Source organism: Bombus pascuorum, chromosome 11 (assembly GCF_905332965.1).
Source record: "Bombus pascuorum chromosome 11, iyBomPasc1.1, whole genome shotgun sequence".
Classification (NCBI taxonomy): domain Eukaryota; kingdom Metazoa; phylum Arthropoda; class Insecta; order Hymenoptera; family Apidae; genus Bombus; species Bombus pascuorum.
In genome coordinates, this window is record NC_083498.1 from 6,954,298 (window position 1) to 6,970,121 (window position 15,824).

General features: G+C 33.3%; 1 protein-coding gene across 8 annotated transcripts in view; it reads left to right on the top strand.

The window, feature by feature from the left end:
- Positions 1–6,083: 6,083 nt before the first annotated feature.
- Positions 6,084–15,824, top strand: part of LOC132912158 (MAP kinase-activating death domain protein) — a 41,870-nt gene continuing 32,129 nt past the window's right edge. For 7 of the 8 annotated variants that reach the window (XM_060969323.1, XM_060969327.1, XM_060969324.1 and 4 more), the window contains exons 1-8: positions 6,084–6,216; positions 11,229–11,451; positions 12,004–12,172; positions 12,364–12,529; positions 12,989–13,169; positions 13,351–13,508; positions 14,121–14,421; positions 14,991–15,320. In XM_060969323.1, coding sequence (XP_060825306.1) covers positions 11,356–11,451; positions 12,004–12,172; positions 12,364–12,529; positions 12,989–13,169; positions 13,351–13,508; positions 14,121–14,421; positions 14,991–15,320 — 1,401 coding nt within the window. In that variant the 5' untranslated portion in view covers positions 6,084–6,216; positions 11,229–11,355. The remainder of the gene's footprint in view (positions 6,217–11,228; positions 11,452–12,003; positions 12,173–12,363; positions 12,530–12,988; positions 13,170–13,350; positions 13,509–14,120; positions 14,422–14,990; positions 15,321–15,824) is intronic. The other variant, XM_060969325.1, reaches the window with a different exon arrangement.

A 15,824-nucleotide genomic window follows, 5' to 3' on the forward strand; every position in this document is an offset into this window, starting at 1 on the left:
TTGATCCCTAGATGTGTACTTTCTGTGGGCCAGCAAAAACGTTAGGGAAGTAAAATAAATACTCGTACCATGTAGCAACAATGAAATGCGTAATCAATGAAAGTGCATTATGTTCCCACATCGTGGCTCTTTAGTGGTTCGTTTTCTCTCTTCTCCGCTTTTCACGGAGTCCGAAGACCTCGAAATTTCGTGACCGAGCTGCGTATCACCTCCTACCCTTGTTCGTCTATTCGACCTGGGCCACGCTCTGAGACGTTTCCCCTTCCCCAATACCAAACTCACAGGAACGTAATATCCTCTTCAAGGATCCTTGGTGTTCTTAAATTCAATTATGGTTGCATTCTAATGAGATTATGAGACTTTCAATCAAGTTTGAGGGAGTCCAAACTTGTTTCCCGCTGAAATTAATTAGAGCAGTAATGGTAAATAAATATAAATTTTCTGTCAATTTTCGATGATAGTTTTATTCGTTCGGTAGTAAATTACAGATGTTTCATGTAGCGTTATATTGTTTTGTTAATTCTGTGAGTTACGTAATTAGTATTGTTTTACTTTTAGTATGGTTCAACTTTTAATAACGAATTGGTAGTAAATTAATTCTATTTATTTATCATTGAACTATATGAATTTTGTTCATCCCCCGAAATGATTCGATCTTTTTATACAAACATTTTTTATAAAGTGACATATCCTTTTTTGGATATACTACTGGAGAATGTATGCGCATGCGCGTCGGACGATAGGGGTTGTAAGTAGAAAAGTCGAAGTTACGATCGACGTGAATCAGTCTGCGTTCGGCAACGTCCGAGCGATCATTCATTATGATAGTATTTTAGACTTGACAATAAATAGACTTTACACGTCTTTATGAATTGATAAAATCTTTTGCAATAGCTTAAGCTGACAATAAAATGTTCCACCTAATCATACGATCTTTAAAAAATTCATTTATGTACTTCCACAAAAATAAATGAATAATAATAACGACTCTTCTATTACTATTATTACTAATACATAATAATTATTTTAATAGCATTATTAATAATTACAATATGAATCATTTCACACTCCCAAGCAATACCACAGTAATACTATACGCCACTATACACAAAAACAAAAGATCTTCTTCTTCAGTGCATCAAACGTCCATTATTTTATATTCAACCTTCTTTTTTCTGGCCTCCAGATAGACACCTTTGAACTGACAATTGAACGGATCGCTCCACATAACCTTCCTAAGCAGTTTGAATAAAACTTAATCCAGTCAATATCGACTATCGTTTAGTTTTGCATAAAGGATTCCTGTTGAATTTTTAGATTCGATACCTACAGTGACGAATAAAAGAAAATTTTAAATTAATTGTTATTGTTAATAACTTTTGCACTGAAAATTTTTTGTCACATTGATAACAGGTATACTATATTCGTTAACCTGTTCCTATCAAATATAAATCCATTTTGTAAAATGGTGCTTTCTTTTTTATTTTTCATGGTGCCTTTTTATATCTCTTGTTTCGTAAATTTTCTTTTGTCCTCCACGGTACGTCCCTGTTCCTCTACCACCTCCACGTTTCCCGAACATCCAGCTAAGCCTGTCAGCAGCGTTATTGATCCAGCTGGTAACGGACCGCGTCTATGCAATGAGGCCATCTATTCCCGAGAATCGTATATGTATATAAGCTCCCTGGGCCAAGCGTTCAGGATAGCCGTTCAGAAGGTGCTAACGTCGTATTACGTAGACGGCGACATTGCTTACGTAGACCGTAATCATGTTAGGCTTACCCACTCCTGTTTCTAGGTTTTATATGGTTACAGTTGACAGCCTTCTCCAGGTGCGACTCTTTCTTCCGACAATTGGGCTTTTTCACACACATAAATCTCTCTTGTTGTTTTCAGTGCGAGAATTTGGAAATATATATCATTAGAGAGTAGGAGAATTATTGTGATAATGCTAAAAATTTAGAATCAAATATACTTGATTATAAAAAAAGTAAGGTAATTTTATATCCTAGTCCCCCAGGTAACAATGTATTATCACAAATTTTTATTTTCTAAGTCACTCTGTTATCTGTTTCCCTGCAAAGCTTATTAAATAACAATCACCTTTAAAAGTATTCCTTTATGATCTCGGGGAAATTCTAAAAAAGATATCAATGTCGTTTCCATATTTTTATAGTGAAATGAAATACCGCTGCAATTCCACGTACATATATGTAAAACTATCGTAATATTCACATTCATTTGCTAATCTTTATTTTTAAGAGAAATTTAACCATTTCAATAAACTTTCCCAGTACAAGTACAATGATTACAAACAAATATTCGCACTCTAGTACATTTCTTATAATATTTCCACATTGAGTAATTAGGTACAAGTATATTAAATTTCGTATCATTGTATAGCACTTTCGTATGGTTGCAAAAATGTCATATTATGAAAATGATATGTATAGAGCATGATAAAAAGAAAACTGTTTTATTAAGAAATAAGTGTGCGTAGTCAGTGTACTTAAAGTTTCTTTATGATAAAACAATTGTGCTGACTTGTGAACGAGCGTTTAATTGACCTAGGGGGACTGAAAGGGGTTCCGGTGTTCCATTATGTACCGGCAACAATCAAATTTCGAAACTATTAACAGGCATTGAAACGGGCACGTACACGCGGTTGATGCACGCGTGTGTACGCGTCTAGGTGAAGGATAAGTGCATTAGACGAGGTCTGATAAGCTGGTATGCGCGTGTGCATAGTAAAAGTCGCGAAGAACAGTAGCGGCAATTAACTTGCCAGCTGGTAGGCTATAAAAAGCGCAGTTTCATCCAGCTCGTTGCAATGTAACCCATAATTATAAAAATTTGCACTTCTTATCGGTACTTCGTTCGTTTTTTCGTTTCAATTTTTCAGTTCATTATATTTTTCTCTCTTCATCTTGAAATGTATTTTATTTATGGTATATATTATACAATATGTAAAATTATAATATCACAAGCGCGTTGCAGGATTCAACAGCCAAACTTTCTCAATATATCTTATAGGTACAATGAAGCGGAGAATGTTATATCGATCATTTCAAACTTTATTAAAATGTTATAATAAAAATACGGAAAATTCGAAGAAGTAATAAATTGTTTAATTAAGAATTCTTCTAATAAAAGACGCCGAAGGAAGAAAGAATGAACGTTATTGTGTGTTTCATTATTATTAAATAATTGCATATTATAAGGGTGGGATCGATAAATGAAAAATTGATTCTAGAGTGAGCTGTTTCAAAAAAAGGATAATAACAAAAATTCCTTTTAATTATTTAAGAAACATATATAAGTGTTAGGTAATGTATTGATTTATTGAATGTATTGATTCAGAATTTTTTGCTTTTAGGGATAGAAGAGACGAAGAGAAGAAACGAGAAGCAAAATGAAAAGATGAAAAGAAAGTGTGGTGAAAAGTGTTTGCTTCTATCGTAGAAGAGTGTGGATCGTTCTTTTTTTTCGTTTAGGTTGCTACTTTGTAAGGACTTCCCTTTTCGGGTTCCCCTCGTGTAATTTCTGGGCGGGATTGTCGAGAGAAAAGTTCGTCGATCCCTACGGACCAGAACCAAAGGCTAAATTTCCGGCTGAACTCTCGGTTTCTCTTATTCTCTTTGAAGTAATGTACTCGCGCTTATTTCTTTCGACATTTATGTTATACGTGTTGCATAATTTTTGTATTTGGTCAGCCAAAAATTGGCAAAAATAATATAATAGAGGTGTAAATAATTTTTTATAGATTATTTCGTATAGATCTATTAAAATATAGGAAAAAGGAGTGTGGCGTGCAAAAGATATTTTCAAAAATTGCTAATGAAATATCCTTATTGAGAAGAATGATGATTAGAAAGATGACTGAAAATGTAATGCAAGGAAATCCATCCTTTTAGTGTGGTGCGTTGAGAATTCTCGAATAAAATATGTATGTCTCAAAACTTTTCCTTTCTACGTTTTCCTTAGCTGTAATAAACACCTTCTCTTTGTATGTTCTTCTTAAATACAGTAAACACATTTCTTTTGTACGTTCTTCGTTAATAGAATACAGCAAAAATATGTACTTTTTAAATGTCTTTCCTTTATCCATGTTTCTTAAAGAAACTCTCAATGGAAAATTTTTATTGAAAAGAAGTAATAAAAAGGTACGAATGAAGTATATTCTGTAATTCACTTTATACTTTCTTCTACGTTTCCTTTCATTGTCATTGAAAAGACGTGATCAAAAATATGAATGCAAAAGTAATTGGACGAAGAATTGTTTAATTTCATAGACTAAGAATTATTTTATTCGTGCACAACTTCTGTCCCAGGGCAATTAATCATCAATTCGAAGTAAGCTAATTCAGAAGTCCTTTAATTTCTTCTCTGTTCTATGTCAAGGTAATGCTCGGATTGCAAGTGTTACCCTTGAACTGAATAATTAATTCATCCCCATCAGTTAATTAAACAGCAGTTGCATTGGAAAAGTAAACTTCCCATCATTGTTGTTGTTGTTTAAACATTTAAAATCGACGCTTTGCAAAGTTCCTCGATCAAAGCGGTCATCTACTTTCACGTTTAGCCAATTGTTCAATCAGCACGTAGCAACGTGTGCTCATTTGATGTTATTATACAAATTTTTATCATTTACTTTATTTTTCTAAATTTGTATATCTTCTTTTTCCAAATTTCACTAAAGACTAAAAATTGGTACAAAATATTAAAATTTTCTTTAATTTCCTTATTTCATCATTGTTTTTACCGAATCAATATTTTGCCAAAATTGTATATAATATGTTTTAACAATTGGTTTATATATTTCGAAAATTATCGAAATATATTTTAAGAAGATTTTAATTTCTATTATTTTTAATTTCACTTTAGGAACAAGAGTAAGAATTATTTTAACGATAATACGTCAGTTACTGTCAAAAGATTTGATGTTAGTACATAAAAAGAAATGGCCAGTGAAGGTGTGCTCTCTGTACAAGTATTTGTGAATGAGTGTTACCCTTAGCTACTGCTCAAGAAAACACCCTTCAACTCTTTCAGTCGTATTCTGCTTTTAAGAGGGGAGAATCCAGAATTTTCCTCCGGTTATTAATCTCAATTAAAAGATACGCATAATAGTTTCCCCAGGAAACATATTCAATCGTTATAATTGTATAATATTATATTTACCATTGTAATTACTGGAACAATTTCAGACATCTGGGTTTCTTAAGCAATTATATTTAAACCTACCAATTATGCAACATTGTTACATTAATTCGAGTACATGTTTCTAACAGCCTTCATCCTTTAAAGTTATATATTCAAATACGCAATCCAATTACACAATATTAAGTCAGTTTCAGTACTGTCACTAAAAATACATAAAGAGTAAAATTCAATTTCTTGTTTTCCTTACCGTAAGTTTCATCTTCCCGTATTAGAATGTATAATCTTTTCATCCCTCTCAATAAACTAACTCTAATTCTTTCAATAGGTATTTAAAATTATCGAGGAATTATACTATTTCAGTCGAAAAAAGTCTACCACTCACCTCTTTCTTCTATCACCAATTTCCTTCATTCTTCGTTAATTTCCCTTAAATTTCACTTTTGAATGGAAACATAATTCGAATCTTGAAATATGAGAACAAAAAAGTTAACGATGTCACTTCAGGAATCTAGTCTTCAAAATATATTAAATAAACACGAACTAGCTATAATTCTACGCTATAAATGTACAATCTATTACATAGAAAACAAAAGCTTCAAATCTGTTACATAAACATAATTTAATCTATCATTTTATCACATAATTCTTTATCATTTTTCTATCCAAAATCTCCTCATCTTTCTCCTAGTTTCTCTAAAATCCGACTGTTATTCAAAACTCCTACTCCAATATCCACGAAAACCACCCCAAAACTGCATCCCCTAGAAATTCACCTTCTGAATTTCCGAACACCGTCTCTTAGACCCTATCGATCGGAAATTTCGAAAGAGCAATTAAAAAGCCGGAAAAATGGTCGCTTCCGGACAGACATCGGGAGTTGAGGACAACTTCGTGTCCCTTTCCCGACGCAAGTGCCGCCCCTGGTCGCACGCCTGCCTAGTAGCCTCGTCGTGAACGATCGCCAGTGTAGTATCGCCAGTCAGGCGATACGGTGTGCGGCCTCGTGCATGAAAAGCGACGATTTTCCACCGGGATCCTCGTTCTAAACGACACGTAAGTTCACCTAGCAGCTATGCGTTTCCAATATTTTTCAACTTCCTCGACAATACGTCGTTAACTTATTACATCCAAATGTAAAACTATCGATTATATAGTGTCACTAATGCAATATAACGAGTGACGTCGTTTAGGTCGCGTGCAACTGGCTCGAAACCTTGTTGAAATTGGCCAAAGTTAAGCTATGGAAGTGAATGCGTGTTCCGATCGACTGTCGTTCTAAGGATTGAAGTATACAGTGGCTACAAGAAGCGTTTTTCTTATCAGCTTTTATATTTCGTTTTCATAATATCGAATTTTTATCCTGGTGCGGATATTTATGGAAATTCATACTTTTTGTGGGATGTTTAAAAAATGTGGAATTTAGGTAGGTGATTTTTCTATGTATTAAACATTATAACGACTACTATATTTTGTTTATTTTATATATCTTTGCACATTACATTCTCGCTACGATGCATTCTATGCATTTTTACACCTTCAAATTTCCCATAAATAAAGCCCTCAATCTAATTATAAGGGAGTATGTACTATCGTACGATACGAAATTTAGTATAGTTGGATCTGCGTAATTAATTACTATGTAAGTGCTATAATACACACAACGATGTGTCGATACTTTTCGTAGCCACTGTATGAAGGTGAAGATGCATGTACTCGTAAAAATTTATATATTTCATATTGTGGCGATAGTTTCTCGCTCGAATTTAGCAATTATTAATTAAGAATTAAGAATTAACAGTTCGAAACCATCTTATCGCTGTAAATTTTTCCACAGTGTTATTATTATTATCTATCTGATTTGAAATATATTGCTCCGTATTTTTGCGCTTGGTGCTTTTTAACCAATTTATTCAAATTTCAATGATGCGATTTGACAAGTGATTTCATTAATGAGAAAGATATTTCAAGCCAGGCAAATATGTTCATACTGATAAAGTATTGAAACTACAAAGTAACTTGAATTCAGGTAAAACGACTAATGTGAACGAGGTATTAGGCCGCTTACATGCGACCTAAACGATGTCATTTAACGATGCATAATTTCGATTGTTATATACATCAGGATTTAGTAAATTAATAGTATATCGTTGAACAAGTTGGAAAATATTGAAAACGCAAAGCTGGTGGATTTATACAGCGTCGTTTACCGCTGGCATTGCAACGACGCATTTATTAAATCCGTTTAAATTTTGCTATTCTAAATTTATTAAGTTTCTGAATTTTTAATAATGAAATAAGCACGATTGTATGTATTGTATTATCAAACTTGCTGAATTTTAACGATAAAATGTTAGGAACGTTGCATTCCTTGACTGCGTACAACGCGTTCGTTTGAATTATTATTCGATGATGATATTCAACGATGAAAGATTTCTATCCTACATTCTATAAGCTTTTGAAAAAATTAGTTGGGATGAAGAGATACGAGTGGAGAATGATGTATAGAAGATTGTCTGAGAACGTTGTAAAGCTTCTGTTACCTGGAACTGTGCTACGTGTTCGTTTTGCAAATCGATTTTCGCAAATCGATGCAGATCGACGTATTGAAAAATTGATTTTACAAAATTTACAAGTGGAAGTAGTTTGATATATAAATATCTTGAAAAATTGCTCGGTCGAACGAAATATTCCAATTTATTGGAAACGTTCCTATCTGAATAACATTTTGCAAAAAATCCATGGATAAAAATTACGTTTGCAGAGTAACAGTGAAATAAATGATACTACTTTGGTGTCTTACTTTTCCTAAAAATAAAACATTATATATATATAAATGTGTATGTAACACATCGAAAAACACTTGTCTCGTTCAAAATTCCTGAAAATTATTTTCTACTGCAAGGAAATTATTAGCGTGTTTCAAATATTTTTTACAAGCGATAATAATCCGATTTCTGAAGAGTTTCGTATTATTTTTAGCAAGTATTATCACAAATGTATATTTATAAGACCATTTTTCATATTTAGACAGAGTGAAATACGTTACCAAAGTGAGACCATTTATTTTTGCGTCAACCTGTATATAAACATTTGAGTAAAGCTTCAATTATGTTTGTGAACTATGTTGCTACATGTACTTTGATTTTGCAAATCGATTTTAAGGGTTTGTTAGGTGATTTCCATGACAGACATAGTTCGATGGGCTTCTGATCAAGATTTTACTATCAATGAATTGAGCGAAGTCTAATTGCTGTCGTAGGTGTAGATTTGTGTGCTGAAACGTGTTTTGTTCGATCACAGTGGTACATTAGCTGAGAATTCTTGGAAAGGGTGAAAACATAAAGGGATGAAGCATGATAATCTTTGATCATATTCGGTCATATGTATTATTAGTTACGTTTACGTGTATTTTTATGCTGAAAAGTTTATAAAGTAGTGAATTGCGTTAGAAAAAATGCTCTGTAGTTTGATTCGTATTGAAACGTTGATTTGAAATAATTGGACGAACGTGGAAACGTGGATTCGTCCATTGAAGAAGTGAACTGGTCTATTCGCTCGGAACGATTTCCTCTTGTTCGCTTCTCTTTTATTTCTATTCAATTATATTTATTATATATATATACCAATTCCTACAACTCGTATGTAAGATCATTTTTTATTAAAAATTCTTTTCCTCGAATTTTGTTGCAATGATTCATAATATATTTATCATCACTTCGTATCAATTCCTTGCTTATTAATTATTTGAAAAAGTAGGATTCATAGTTTGAAATAGTCTAAGAAAAGATAGAATAAAATAAACGAAAATCCAGTTATTCAGAGAAATAATTAATAGTAGAAGAGAAATAAAGGATATTGGCAATAACCGATGATGTTGTGATGATTTATTTTTTGTCTATCACTTGTCTGTAAAATGTAATGTTAAAATTTTTAAAATAACTTGAAAGAATGTAGAGCAAAATAAATGAAAATGCTCGAGAAACGAGCCAAGGATTGCTAAATCGACTCATTGATTGCCCCCCGATCGATATAGAGGAATCTAACGCAATTACTCGAGAGATTGTTGAAATTTCGTAGCTTTATTTTAACGAGGGTAAATCAATGAATCGTACTAACAATTTTCGATAATTTTCGACGATTCAGTAAGCACAATTTCCACATTTTCCTACAATTGTACAAATTAAATATTTGTTATCAGTTCTTGTAATATAATTTCTCTGAATCTTCTTATCTTGAATTTTTGTTGAAATGTTCAAGCTGTATATGTAAATTTTCAAGCATAGTACCGACACCGTTATATCTCGTATTGCAATTTATCTCGCTCGAGGTGACGGAACGGACCGGAAACGGGACGTTCTATAGCGGAAAGTGTTGTTCCGAACGCATTATCCTTTTCTCACAACTAGTAAAGAAACTTGCAAGCGTCCAAACTACGAAATTAAATGGAAAAAGTAGGTCAGAAAGACGGAAAAGACGCGAAAATATTTTTGGCATCTACTTGAGGATATTATTCCGCGCAAGCTCGTGCGATTCTTTAAGGAGGGATATATCGATTGTGAATTATCCTTTTCTTAAAATGAAATTCCTATTTTTAAGTTATGCAAATTGTGAGTCACGGTATCGTTCAAAATGTTATTATATCGTCCCTCATTGTTGTTATTATTTATCAATTATATGGTATAACAATAATAATTTTGGTATAAATACAAATGTTTCCTTATTTTCTTTTGTTTAATTCATACGCTTTTAATAATTTTACGGACTGTAGGAATTTTCAATTCGCAATTATTATTTGATGTCGCAGGAATAATTATTTAAACGTTAAGAAAAATTTCGTTTCTCGAACTGTAAGAGAATGTTTAACGTATTTTAATGGTTTTTTAACAGATCATGATTAAGTTGCAGAAAATTCAGGGACGTGAAAATCTTGTCAATGTTAATGTCACCTAGAAGCTTCAACCTTTTTAAGGGATCTTCACCTAAATATTGCTTCAGAGAAGCTATGCTCGGCTTAAACCTTGTACAGTGCTCAAGCGTTTTTGTGATTCTTGTTAACCCAATATGGGTCACGAGGCTCAAGAAATCAATGAGCCTTGTGCTCCAAATATTGTTTCACGTACTATTAGATCGTACTATCAATTAATAGTACGGGCAATAGTATTTTTCATGGTCTAATCCGTTCTTTCTATTTATTGCGTGTATCTCAAACGAGATACATAATTCTAAATTAAGTTGGAAACATTTTACGTCGTATTTAAAATTCTTCATCGTTATAAAGTGTAAGGATTACATCTCTCTAAATAGGAATTGTTCTAGAAGTTATTGTATCGTTATTATATAGTTATTGTATCCACACGGCTATTAATTAAATAGGAACTGTAGTAGACAATTTTTTGAAGCATGAATTTCCAGAAATTGAGTGGAACTTTTATGATAGAAATTCGGTGAATGCAAATTTCCGCGATAGAAATTTGGTACAATACAAATTTCAGCGAAGAAAAGTTTGGTCAATACGAATTTCAGCGAACAGAAGTTCGTTGATAGAAATTGTTACGAACAGAAATTTCTGGTATAGAAATTTCATAGATAAAAATTTCCCTGATAGTAAAATTAAATAATCGCAATAGAAATTGGTCGGATTAAAAAATTCTGGAGGATAGAAATTTCCTAAATATAAATATTCATTAATACAAAAATGTTGTAATATAGACTTGGAAAAGTTCCTTCAAATCGAAACTGTTAGAACAATTTTTAGAGAAATTCTTCGACACTAGAACCATTGATCTTTGTCAGGTACCTAAATAATAACAATAGTACTTGTAAATTAAATAACAGTAGATTAAAATGATAGTAACAGTTGGATATTTTTATTAATTGTGAAAACATGATTTTAATGTCGATTATCTTGTCTGGTGCGTTAGTGTTAAAATCGATGAAATTAATTAAAAACCAGGGTAGGAGGTAGGATGTCAAGGCGATCTAGCGTAGAAGGATAAATTAAATAGAACTCAATTTTCAGAGAAAATATAATTCTGCGATAGCTATTGATTCGCGTGTGTTTTCAGATATGGAAGATTAAGAGAAGAATGATATAGCCATGAACCGATCAGGAGGCGATCGTGACGAAAGGTCGACGGCTCAGATGATCCGTACACATTGCACAGAACGGTGACAGAGCTGTAAATTACAGCGATGGATATACAGAAGAAGCACTTGTGCCCCCGCTTGGTGGATTATCTCGCCATTGTGGGGGCCAGACTACCCTCAGTCTCTCGCCAGCCTGTGCAGGTACATATTTTTCTTTAAACGAGTAATAACTATGAAGATTATTTATCATTAAGCATTAGGGAAAGCGATCCTATGGCAGGAGATTGTAGAGAAAAATTGTAGCAACCTTGCGGAAAGAGAGAATTTCAAGGAACAGCGGATAACAGAGAAACATTAAGAAGATATCAAGAGATTTGAATTACAGCAGAAAGATTAACGAAGGAATTTAACACAAATAAAAGAGAAATTTTTACAATAAAAAGAAGTGGTGCGGAGGTGATAAAGGAATACTATTCTAATAATAGAAAGAAAACGATGTAAGTGTACAAAGGAGGAAATTTTAGCGATAAAAGGAAGAAGCGTAAAGATATCAAAGGGAGAACACAGAGATAAAAAGGACAATACGAGGATGTGAAAAAAGGAATTTCAAATAAGGAAGAGAAATATTTGTATATTAAAAGAAAGTGGAAAGTGGTGAAAAGAGATGATTTAGAAGATACAATTGTCTTAAGCGTATAAATAGTGCAGCATTTTATTAATTAGAAAGTTCATGAATGTATTATGATTATTTAGGTTCCAGAGTTGCTGCGACGATATCCAGTGGAAGATCACAAAGATTTTCCATTGCCGCTGGACATGGTTTATTTCTGTCAACCCGAGGGTTGCACCAGCGTGGGCCCAAAACGCACAGCCTTACGAGAAGCCACATCCTTCACTTTCACCCTTACGGACAAAGACTCCGGTACTCAATGATTTTCCTTTGCGCTTCTCAAAATAATCTTTCGAAGAATTAACTCCGACATTAGAAGCCTTGAGAAACAAAAATAAACACAGGAGTGTTGCGATTAGAATCAAATAAATATAATTCGTAAAATGCTTGGTTTCTTGATATTTATATCGTATTTTAACTGTATTTATTCGATATTATTTTAGGGAGAACTCGCTATGGTATCTGCGTGAATTTTTATCGACCAATAGAAAGGGTAGGAGCTGCGGTCGGGAGTGGAGTGTCGATGAAAAGGGACAAGTACAATACGACGTTTCGAAGGGAAAGTTGGAGAAAGAGCATGGAAAAGAGCACAGATTCTGCCTTTTCTAGGTGAAATATAACACATCATTTTATCATAATCTTACTACCGAAAACTACACCCATTCTACCAGTTACCAACACTTGTCCGAACAATTAAAAATTCTCTCATTTGCGAGATATCGACTTGAAAGGTCAGACTCATTAGTAAACTTATAATTTAGATCCATAATTGCGTAATCGTTATTAGCAGCTATGTATATTATACGAACATTTGAACATTTAAACGCATTACAAAACGTTGAATCTCCTAAGACTGAAAATCGAGATTCAGCTATTACTTATAGTCAGACTACAAAAAAGTGGAAGCTTAGGAAATATCAATGAAATAGGAAAGAATTCTTTTAGGAATATTCCTCCAACATTTTTAATCGGATATTTTTACCATTTTCGTTTACGCTGATTGTACTGATTAATTAGAGAGAATATTTTTCCCAATTATAAGACTGTATCTCTAGCTGTTCTTTATAGCGACTATAGGAGCAGTGCAGTGGGCCCTAGCGACTCAGAAAAAGATTGCCCGAGCAGCAGAAGGGATTCTGACACTTCGCATATACCGAATGCACCGAGATTAGGTATCACTGCACCGAGTGGAGATAGTGAAAGTGGAGGAAGCCATTCTCCGTCTCCACGTGCTTCACGCAGACGACAGGTGAACTGGTCAAAAATGTTGTATTATTTACCTAATATATAACTAACATATAATATGTAATATATAATATATAAGAATAATATATAAGTAATATTTATATAATAATAACACGAAGTTGATGCTACAAATATCAATAATTTTTCCTATTTTCTATATCTTTATTTCATGATTTTGCTTCCAGAGGACACGAAATCATTCGCTGACGTCATTATGTATCATTTCCCATCATCCGTTCTTTTCGATGTTCCGGGAATGCCTTTTCATTTTGAAGAAGATCATCGATGCGTGTAACGAGAGTTCTTCACCGCAGAAAGTCGGTGCTTCCCGGCAGACCAACAGGTAAGGATTAGTCCTTAAAATAGCAAACTTACATCCACTTGCGTTCACTCGTTAATTCTTCCTTATGAATATTCAAATCTCACTTCGCATGCTATTTGTACGTGCCTCTATTTCATTGTTCCTATCTTATTTCATTTCCTATCGCATCGGTTGTGTTAACGACAGTTTCTATTTCTGTCTGTCGATTGCGTATTACTATAAACGTAGGGATTGCAGTACAAATATTTTTTAATGACTCTCAGTGGAAATGAAACTTCTTCATTGAAAGAATGAAATGATGGTATTCTTTGTGACGAATGTTTGAGTAGGAGATACAAAAGTATGTTAAGAGTTTAACAGAAATACTTCTTGTTCTTCTCTGTTTAGTTATTTTGATTTGTTCCTCGCTCGAGAGTCTTCGCTTCAAGCAACTTTTGTTTCAGAACTATTGTTCTAGATACGATACATATTTTTATGTTATGGTATTATACGTATTGCACTGTATTATACTCCAATTCTTAATGCGGTGATTAACGCAACTTTCAATTGTTTTTAAACACTCAATTAAGATATAAATAAATAAATGAAGAACGAGTTTCTTAAAAACAGAAATTGTCTGCTGATTTTTAACAGAGACACCGTGTGGAGCGTTTTAACAGGACAAACACTGGAAGGAACACCATCGATAGTGCTACACGATGTCCGAGAGATCGAGACGTGGATATTGCGATTGTTAAGCAGCCCTGTACCTGTTCCGGAAAAGACACGCGTCGAGGTCGAGATCGTGTCGCAAAGTATGCAGCCACCACTCTGTTTTGCACTCCCAGACCACACTAGATTTTCTCTCGTTGATTTCCCTCTGCATCTACCCCTGGAACTTCTTGGCGTTGACATATGCTTGAAGGTCCTCACGTTGATTCTCTTGGAGCACAAGGTAATCTTTCTTTTTACCATGTAAATCACAATTATTTTCTCTTGAAAGTGATCTTTTTTTTAGAAAGAAAGTTTTCCAAGCGTATCTTTCATTTTTGACGAATTCTTCGTTAGGTATTAATCAATATATTTAGTGTAATTTATAAGATTTGAATTTTTGTAAAATATCTTCAGCCTCTATAAGATTTTCGTTTCTGTTTATTCAAATTTAGGATAAGAAATTTAAAGAAATTGATTCTCCTAATTATATCTTCAATAATCCGATACTTTAGACTGAAGATTCTTACTACGTTGCTCAGAACAATTAGAGAATTTCCACGTTTAATTTTTATACCTCATTCCTTGTTTCCATTCATTCTTTCTCTAACGATTGTTTTAAAGTTAATCTTCCACGATATGATAAAAATAATTTACTATTATAACTTCGATTCCGTATACTTGGTTGATTCATAGTAGTTCTCAATTTTTTAAAATGTCTCAGTTTCATTCCCTTACTTTTTTGATAATATTGCGAATAAAGGTAACAGAGGAAATGGAATTAATCGATGAATAAATTATATTTGTTTACAGATTGTGTTGCAATCCCGCGACTACAATGCCCTGTCGATGTCCGTAATGGCGTTCGTAACGATGATTTATCCTCTGGAGTATATGTTCCCCGCGATACCATTGTTACCCACGTGCATGAGCTGCGCGGAACAGTTGTTGCTTGCACCTACACCATTTGTTATCGGAATACCCGCTACTTTTTTATTGTTCAAAACGAACTTTAAAATGCCCGATGACATTTGGCTAGTGGATCTAGACAGCAATAAAATAAACCCACCTACTGGTCTGGGTGATCAATTGCCCCCATTACCCGAACCAGAAGGCACCGTACTAAAGAACCACTTGAAACAGGTAAATAAATAGACATTTATCACGATCAAGATTAACCCTTTCGCAGCCTAGCGAATAAAAAATTAAGAAAAAAGAAGACTGAAGAATTTAAAAAAATTAAATAATTCCAAAATTAATTGCAAATAAATTTCTGTAGGTTTCTATACAGGAAAATTTATAATTTATTGTCGCATCGACTAATATAGGTCATTAGCGACCAAAATTACATTACATAAGTTAGTACAATCGTACAATATGTATACTCATTATTATTATTATATGTTTAAGCGCATGCATTTGTACGTATGTATAAACGATAAAGTACGTAGGAAAATTCTATACACTGTAAATTTCACGAATTGATGAATTAAGAATTAAAAAGTCGTGAAGCTGATTATTATTGGAGAATTTTGAGATATTTCTGCAGCACTGCCTTTAAATAATTGAAAATTTTCGTTGATAACATTCATTCAGTCATGCACAATTCTTACTTATATATGTAAGTGAAATCTTTGAACCATGAAT